General features: G+C 28.1%; 1 protein-coding gene across 4 annotated transcripts in view; it reads right to left on the bottom strand.

Moving 5' to 3' along the window:
* Nucleotides 4,300–9,543, bottom strand: part of LOC107618263 (type IV inositol polyphosphate 5-phosphatase 3) — an 8,575-nt gene continuing 3,331 nt past the window's right edge. Inside the window, exons 2-11 of one of the 4 annotated variants that reach the window (XM_021110765.1) lie at nucleotides 7,777–7,843; nucleotides 7,563–7,710; nucleotides 7,407–7,479; nucleotides 7,213–7,317; nucleotides 6,334–7,120; nucleotides 6,056–6,240; nucleotides 5,725–5,833; nucleotides 5,458–5,597; nucleotides 4,869–5,095; nucleotides 4,300–4,389 (exon numbers count right to left, since the gene is read on the bottom strand). In XM_021110765.1, the coding sequence (XP_020966424.1) occupies nucleotides 4,882–5,095; nucleotides 5,458–5,597; nucleotides 5,725–5,833; nucleotides 6,056–6,240; nucleotides 6,334–7,120; nucleotides 7,213–7,317; nucleotides 7,407–7,479; nucleotides 7,563–7,710; nucleotides 7,777–7,806 (1,791 nt within the window). In that variant the 5' untranslated portion in view covers nucleotides 7,807–7,843 and the 3' untranslated portion in view covers nucleotides 4,300–4,389; nucleotides 4,869–4,881. Of the gene's footprint in view, nucleotides 4,390–4,613; nucleotides 5,096–5,457; nucleotides 5,598–5,724; nucleotides 5,834–6,055; nucleotides 6,241–6,333; nucleotides 7,121–7,212; nucleotides 7,318–7,406; nucleotides 7,480–7,562; nucleotides 7,711–7,776; nucleotides 7,847–9,543 lie in introns of those variants that run through there. The other 3 variants (XM_016320277.2, XM_021110766.1, XM_021110764.1) reach the window with 3 other exon arrangements.

The raw sequence follows: 9,543 nt of genomic DNA, 5'->3' as shown, positions 1-9,543 counted from the left end.
TAATATATTATTCACTCTTTAAATTTATTAGATAAATATTTTTTATATTATTTTAATATTGATGTGATCTTATTTATATCATATTTTTTTACCATAAAATTACTATAAAAAATTTTTAAAATGTTAAATTATAAAAGCATACAATAAAGAGATAAGAAAAAATATAGTTCAAAAAATAATGATAATAATATTATCCTGATTTAAAAAGAGTATATATAAATGAAAATAAATGTTAGTTATTTATAAAAGATAATTTTGCTTAAATATCATGGATTTTCATATTTGTCTTTATTTTTTATAAGTGGTATGCTAAAATATGGATTTGAATATGGATAGGCCTTTATTTCTCTATAAATAGTGAAAAAACTAATTAAAGAAATGAGAATGCTTATTTTTTTATTTTTAAATATCAAACTATAAGAATAATTAATAAATAAAATAGGAGAATATAGTAATTAATGATAAATATTTCGATTGTTTTGGATTATAGTGATAGAAGTAAAATAAAAAAATAATTAGACACCAAACTCTTATATCTCTTTTAATTTATCAGGTAACTAATGAAAAAAAATTAAGAAATAAGATTAATATTTCTTCTAAGAATAATTTTCATCAAAATTATAAATATATAATAAAAATCTAGAGTATATTAAAATAGTACCATAATAAAAAAATTCAAATATAAAATTAATAGTGTAAATTTTTTAAGTGAACAATTATCAATCATAATACGCTGTATTATAGATATATGTAACATATTATATTAGAAATAATTAAAAGTATACTAATTATGAATTAAAGCTTTTAGAAAATGATAATTTATACCCACTAATGTTATTATTGTTCCATCTATTATTTGGATTTGGACCAATTCTACTGTTATTTTCAGTATCTGAATGTTTAAAAAGTAAATATATTATTGATATGAGATTAATGTATTTTTAAATTTTACCAATAATAAAGTAATTTCTTATATAAATCATAGCTACTAAGAGTAAAAAAAAGAAGTATAATAGTAATAATCAAAACATAGATCTAAACAAAAAAATTATTATTTATAATCTATAATAATTAATTTAGATAGAGTACCTCAAGTAAAATATTAAAGAACAATAATTCTGAACATGTGTCTATTTCTGTTTGTGATATCTTTAAAAAAAGATAAATTGGATTAAAAGTAAATTAAATAAAAAAATTTCTATCTGTATTCAATAAGGTATTTGCTACGGTACGATGATAAATTCATATGTATCGATACGTTTAAAATATGAACAAATAATAACAATCCACGTGAAATTTATTTTCCACATCAACATTTAATTTTTTTTTAAATATATACTATATCACCTTTTTTACTAATACATCCCTTTAATTAAATAAAAATAAAAAATATTTTTTATTTAATTTTATAAAAAATCTTAAACATTATTCTTTTATTTGATTAGACAAAAATATCTTTTTAAATTAATGAAATTTTAGAATTCAATTAATCCTAATTTTATAGTTTCAAATAATTTAAACAACAAAACAAAAACATATTAAAAAAATCAAAATTTCTTCATCTTCTCCAATTTCTCTAATCATTTGTGCCCCATCTAAGCAAAACATATCAAAAAACAAAAAATCAATCGTTCTTTATCTTCTCCAATTACCCTCTAAAGTAAAGTGTAACACCCTAACCTTTAGCACGTCATGATCGTACCAAAAGTAAGGAGTTACTAACCTGTTCTCCTAATTTACTATTTAATATTGAGCCTTTAGGTCGATATCGTGTTTCAGTTTATAAGAAAATACCAGAAAATTATTTGTAGTAATTAAAATCACACAATTATTAATAATAGTAAATGCTATACAAATGAATTCAATATAAAACTCAAATACAATACCTAAATTAACGAAATTTTAGAATTCAATTAATCCTAATTTTATAGTTTCAAATAATTTAAACAACAAAACAAAAACATATTAAAAAAATCAAAATTTCTTCATCTTCTCCAATTTCTCTAATCATTTGTGCCCCATCTAAGCAAAACATATCAAAAAACAAAAAATCAATCGTTCTTTATCTTCTCCAATTACCCTCTAAAGTAAAGGCAATGTTTCTTTTCCTTTTATTATCAAATGATTTCGTTGGAAACTTTCCTAATAATAATAATAATAATAATAATAATAATAAAAATTTATAAAAATCAATTTAAACCGTAACTATCAATATAGTTTCTGATAGATAATTCAAAATAATAGAATAAGTCATAATTAAATTAAATTTTATTTTTAAATTCAAAACATAAAATTTAATTTTAAAAATTTGGATTGTTATATAAAGCAGTAAAAATCCCAAACCAAAACCCTAAGTTCTTCGTCGCTGATTCATACATGTTCAAGATTGCACTCAAGGAGTGCAGGCACGTGTTTAAGAATCTCGTCTCCATTGTTAATGTTGGTGGTGTCTCCAAGCTTATTCATCAAGAGTTTCCGCAGTTGAAGTGCACCATTTTCGACCAGCCAGAGGTTGTTAGTAACCTCAAAGGAGATGGGAATTTGAACTTTGTTGCCGGTGACATGTTCAAATCGATCCCTTCTGCTGATGCAGTTTTACGGCGGTGACAAAGAATCTAGGATTTTGGTTTGGGACTTTCATTGCTTTGCTTTAGAGGGGGTAATTGGAAAAGATGAAGAACGATCGATTTTTTGTTTCTTTGATATGTTTTGTTTAGAGGGGGCACGAATGATTAGAGAAATTAGAGAAGACGAATAAATTTTGATTTTTTTTTTAAATATGTTTTTGTTTTGTTGTTTAAATTATTTGAAACTATAAAATTAGAATTAATTGAATTCTAAAATTTCGTTAATTTAAAAGGATATTTTTGTCTAATCAAATAAAAGAAGGATGTTTAAGACTTTTTATAAAATTAAATAAAAAATATTTTTTTATTTAATTAAAAGGGTATATTAGTAAAAGTGGTGATATAATATATATTTAAAAAAATAAAAATTAAATGTTGATGTGAAAAATAAATTTCACATGACTTGTTGTTATTTGTCCATATTTTAAACGTATCGGTACGTATGAATTTATCATCGTACCATAGCAAACACCATTTAATAATACTAATAAGAGATGAAATGAGGAGAGAGAAACGGATGAGAGGTGAAAGATAACGGATAAAAGTTATATAAAGGTTGCCAAGTAGTGGAAAAGTTAATAGAAAAGGTAATGCTAGAAAGAAATCTTGGACACCAAACCCATGTATTGCCATTATATATTGTTATAGACAAGTAGTGGAGAAATTAATAGAAAGGGTAATGATGGAAAGAAATCTTAGACACCAAACCCATGTATTGCCATTATATATTGTTATAGATTATAGATAAAATACTTATTAACGTTTAATTTTGTTAGACAATAAAGTTTTCCTCTATTAATCACTAACGATAATTACTGACGAAAAATGTTAACTCGCAGACATAGCCATTAAGTATTCAAGTGTACAAATTAGACAAATTAGTCTCCAATATTAAGTACAAAATAGTCTCCAAAAAATTTAAAAAATCTTAAAACAATTTCTTTGAATATTTTTAATCTCTTTCAAAAGTTAATGTTATATAATATATATAATAAATAAAGAATACAAAAAAGAATGAAATGTAAACTAAAAGATAATTTTATTCTTTAATACTAAAATGTCAAAAAATATAATATTATTTAATTATTGACATATAATACCTATATTGAAGTGATGTAAAAATAATAATAATAACAACTAAATCTAAGAGATTATTGCATTATAAAAGTAATTATTTATATACCTAAACGTGTAAGATATTGGCACCAAATAAACTTAGAAAAATATTTATAAGTGAAGAAATTTATTTTTTCTTGATATAACTATTAATTGTAATATCACAAATAGCTTTAATTATAACTTATAAGTCTATTTTATGCAACTTTACAACTAGTGAATCCTAAAACTTTTAGAAAAACATGAACAAAATACTTGAATTTGGCAAGACACTTTTTCTTCAAATATTTGTAAAGTATTAGGAGTTTTTACATTGCATTGGAATTTTGTAAATCGTCCACATTGACTTTGTAATGGACTAAAACTTACAAATTTGACTTTATAGATGACTTAATTTGTTGCATGCAAATTTTAAAGTGTTATTTTCATAAATATTTGCACAAATATTTTTAATTGTTTATAAAATTTTAATACTGATTTAAGTAATTACTCTAATATAATTTTTCTTTTGGAAAAAAAAAACTTGTACCAAGACCTGCTCATGCATTACACATTTCATTTAAAACTTATTCTTTCTAACTTCTCAAATCTACCTTATACTTTATGCGATATTATCATCTTCCAAATAGCATATAACCTGTTTCACCTGCATTCAAGTTTCATAATTTTCTAGACTTATTTGGGTGAACTTAAAAAAAAAAGGTTTTATTTTAAAAAAAATTAAAAAAATAAAAACAATTTGATATTTAAATATCTCATTCTTCTAGACACATATACCAATGAAATGCTTTTTGTTTATTATATAATTATAAAGAAATTTTCCATAAAAGTTCTAACAATACATAACTCACTACAACAATATAGAACATATATATACATCCAATCTATGAACTAACTTTAAATCCTTTTGTAAGAGTAAGATTCCTTACAAACATATCATGCAATGCAAATATTTATGAATATATTGATTTAAGAATATAAATAAATAAAATGAATAAATATAGTAGTGTGTATTTGAGAAGTTGGTATTATCATTGGACCCTGCAAATCAATATGGTGATTTTATTTATTTAAAGATAATTAATTATATTTATATACTTAATTAATGAAGAATGAACAGTTCACCTGTAGTAAATAATTAAATATTCCAATTAGCTAAATTGTTGAAGACTTCTGCATTTTCAATTTCTGCATCAGTGAAAGTTAAAGCCTTCTGTAGCTTTCTTGGAGAGAACACCTCAACCTCAGCCATGTATGTGGCAGTTACAGGCCTATGATCTGACAGTTTAATCTCTTCTCTTCTATAACTTATCAATCTCAATCCGCTTCCGTAAGAAAGAATGCGATCGCACCTGAAATACAATACGATTAAGATATAACTATTCATATGATTTCTTTTTATGAGTCTAAGTTTTTTTGGAGTGATTTCATTATACAGTAGTGAAAACTCAGGTGCAATCAACTTCACGTGAAGTTGATAATTGAGAGTTGTTAGATAAAAATTCATTAAAATCAGTCAAATTATTTAACTGCTCTCAACTATCAATTTTACCTAAAGTTGACTGCGTAGTTAACTTCACTTGAAGTTGATAGTTGAGAGCTGTTTGATGAAAATTTAGTCAAATTAGTCAAATTATTTAACGGTTCTCAATTATCAACTTTACGTGAAGTTGATTGGAGTTGTATGTAAATGTGAAATTATTGTGAAGCATACCATGATGGTATACGTCTTCCTATCTTTGGATCCTCTCCATAGTACTTATCTGAATTAGCCTCATACTTATAAGTTGGTGCGAAGTTTAACTGTCCTTCTGACCATCCTCCAAACACACCCTTCTCCATTTCTTTCGCTAGCTGCACAAGCAAACAACAAATTTTTTAAGAGCATAATTATATATCTAACTTTATTTAATTAGGACTCGTTAATAAGTGGTAGAAAATTCATGTAACCTATTTCTATTGGTAATAATTATAATATTACCTGGTCTTTCTCAAATAATTTTGACCACTGTTTTTTTGAGATAAGATCTCTTGTTTTCTCATATGACAAATTGATTCGGTAATTCAGATCACCCAACCAAATTACTCTCCTGCAAATACAATAATTGAAATTGATCTAAGTCATTATGTTACGTTTCTTTTCATACAAAACATATAAGGCCATATAAGTAATTTCCTATATAAATATATATAAGAGAAAAAATCTCAAACTAGCTGAATTTGTTATTTTTTGCCAGTACTTTTAGTCATAAGTTCAATTTTTTTAGTCTAATAATCCAATAATATACTTTTAACCGAAGACATAGACTTACTCATGATCAAGAATATTCATTGGAAGTTGAATATCAGAAAGTGAATGAAAATGAGTTCTGTGATGAATCTCACGCACATCAGCATTCCTTCTGAGTTCATCCCCTTCTTTTTCACCAGCAGTCAGATGTGTGCATATAAAACAAAACAATGTTTGATATATGGACATGCTGATAGAAATTGAACCCTGAAAATAACACAAAATTATCTTTATTCATCTATCATTATTCTCCTATAATGATAACAATAATCCTAAACCACAACAACAAACTCACTAGACCTTGTTACCAATATATCCCATAACACCAACTCCAACTGTTGAAACCTTCAAATTCTGAATGTGTTTCCTCAGATTCCTCCGAACCCAGATGGTGATGAAGATTCCAACCATCTGTTTGCTCACTATTCTTACATAGGGTGATCTTCTCTTCCTCCTCATCAATGCTTCAAGATCAATCTCACCAAGAAAACCTATGTCATCCATCATGGTTGTTGGTTTGAAAGAACCATAAGTTCTGAAAGACTTCATTGTCTTAAATGACTTGAAAGTCTTCAAAGTCTTTGATTTGTTCAACACTTTCTGTGGCTGCAGATGCATTGGTTGCTCTGGCCAACTCAATCCAATTCTTTCACTTCCACTCAGCATTGATGTGTCCATGTTTATGTTTTCCTCCGCGGGCGAGTCTTCGTTGCGAAAACAGTTCAGCCTGTTCAGCTTTCTTGGGTAAGAAGGTAACTGGCTTTGCAAATCAGGATCAGCATTTGTGATGGATTCTTCTGTGGCAATGTCACCAACATTGTTGCCTTCTTCTTCATTGAATGGATGAACTTCTTCGCCGATGTCACTGTCACTTTCCTCAAGTAGAATCTCTTCTGCTACATCCGGGATGTCGGCCGTTGGCTTGAATCTGGAGGGCGAGGGAGGATCACTGAAGGATTTCATCTTAGTTGCCGGTGGCCTAACTCTGTTAAGTGTTTCTCTGATGATGTTTTCCCATTTTGGCACGCGCCGAGTGTCTTCAGCACCAAAGATATTGCCAGGGTTCAAAGGTACAATCTCTTGAAAACTGAAAAATCATATATAGAAAGCTCTTATTGGATCCAGAAATCTTGTAAAGATCAAATATTTAGTGACATTATATGAGAATGTATGAATTACCCAAGAACATAGATATCGGCAGGGTGGTTGATGCATAACCAATCATCAATGTCTAAATCATCAGGGGGAGCTTCTCCTCCAACATTCCATGTCCCAACACATATTCTATTACACAAATTGATGAAATCAAGTTTAATTTGCAACTACTATATGCTGTTGCATGCTAATTAATTAATTAAGTATAGAATGGTAACCTGAGTTCCTTGTTGTTTATGTACTGAGCCCTGGAAGTTAATGACTTTTGCCTCCTTAATCTTGGAATAAAATCTGCACCCTCATTCAGATTTGTTCTGTTCTATGAAGAAGATTGAATATTTAATAGCACAAGTGACAAAGAAAGAAAGAAAGACCTTGATTAGTATGAGAATGAGGAGAATCAGAATCAGAATCAGAATGAGAATCAGGATCATTCTGGTCATCAGGGTCATCAGCAGTGTAATCAGTTTGATTAGTTCCCATGTTAAGCCATTTGCGCATCACCACGCTTCCCCAGAAAGCCTGCAACCAAAAATATGTGACAAGCAAACAAACAAAGAAACCATGCAAAGACAAAGAAAGAGATACCTGTGGGTTGTTGGTTGACCGTTGCTTCATCACTCACTCTTGCAAGAACCTTACTTACTACTCTGATCTACTTTTAATCAATCAAATGAAAACAATCACAAGAGGCAAAACAATGTCTTTCATTCATCTACTTAACCAACTTAGATAATTATGCTATAAATAAAAATGAGATATAATAATATAGATATGCATGATATAATTGAAAACTTTAAGTTTAGAGATTTTTGTTTTGTTCTTTTTGATTTCTATCTAATTCTCTCTATCTCTCATCTCTGGATACAATATCGTATTATCTAATTAGATGTTTATATAAAATATTTTATATGCTTCAAAATTAAATTATATGTGATCTAATGATATAATTATATTTGCAGGTTAACTTTGAGGTGTTTGATAAAAACTTAGGAATAGAGAATCAAACATGTAGTTGCTGTTGCTGTTGGGCCCAACTACATGTTTGAGTTGGATGTGGTGTCTTTTCATCTTATGTTCTCTTATTTGATTTCTTTCAGAAATTTTGCTGGTGGTCGAGAGCTCTCCACGGTTGGCCCAACAAGTGGTATCAGAGCCGATAGTTTAATCGGTCTGGTTTTAAGGAGTATTCAAAGGTAAAGCATCGAAAGTCTTCCCGGCAAAGGTAGTTCGGGCGGCGTGTCTCGCAGTGTTTTGCGGGGATGTGATGGACGAATACTCGTGGTGGTAGAGGAGCTAAAGGGGAGTTGATGCTTGATGTGGAGGCTCACACTTGAAGAGGAGATTGTTAGCGTTGCAAGTGTGAGGAGTGTTGAAGTTAGTCTCACATCAAAGAGAGCAAGAAAGAGTGAGGAGTTTATAAGATGAGAGACGCATTAACTTAACAATTTAAGGTTTTGAGTTGGATGTGGTGTCTTCAATTGACAGTGTCACGGGGAATTGTATGTTATATTATATACCCAGAAAACAACAGGTCTCACATCACATATGTAACTAGACGGCAATAACTGGGTCCATGTCTATAAGAAGACAACATTATCCACACATTTTAATTTTTTTTTTTAAGTAAAAAAAAGTGTGAAGGGATTCAAGAGAAATAAAAATTTTTCACCAAATTAAAATAAAAAAAATTTATATATATAATCAACCAATAAATCAATTATTATTTCATATACTTTTAATTTATATTTTATATTTCATATATAATGGATTTTTTATGTACATATATCTTGATTGGTTGTATCAACATTATACCTCCACTAAGAAAGAGAACAAAACTTACCAAATCTTAAAATGTGAACTTGGTTAATTAGATTTAAAAGATCTATCTTATATTAGAATAAAATGTAATACTATATACATGATGAAGGATACGTTGTCGTGTTTCTATCTCTATTAACATTATTTATTATCTGTCACAAATATGACTTAATGTTAATAATTTAATATGCTAAGGGATAAACCACAGCCATTCAACTGACACGCCAACTAATAATGGTCTTTTTTTTTCAGGTTAATTTAATTACATGGTCTGTGTTTGGCTGTTCCTATTCTAATTATTGACCCTTTTTTATTTTGCAATACTTTTTCACTAACGTACATTGAAACCCCTTTCAAGAAGTAACCAATCAAACATTTGGGAGAATAATATATGTAATTTGGCATTGCCTCACCTAATTAAGACCCCATTGATCTATTCATTTAATTGGACACAATTAACATTCACGGATTCGTCAATGCACCACTTGATTTATATTTTTAATAAGGGAGTTCTTTAGATAAAAATGTCTAACA

This window comes from Arachis ipaensis, chromosome B09 (assembly GCF_000816755.2).
Source record: "Arachis ipaensis cultivar K30076 chromosome B09, Araip1.1, whole genome shotgun sequence".
In the NCBI taxonomy this organism is placed as follows: Eukaryota; Viridiplantae; Streptophyta; class Magnoliopsida; order Fabales; family Fabaceae; genus Arachis; species Arachis ipaensis.
Note: the sequence above shows the minus strand (reverse complement) of the source record. Positions and strands in the feature narration are given on the sequence as shown.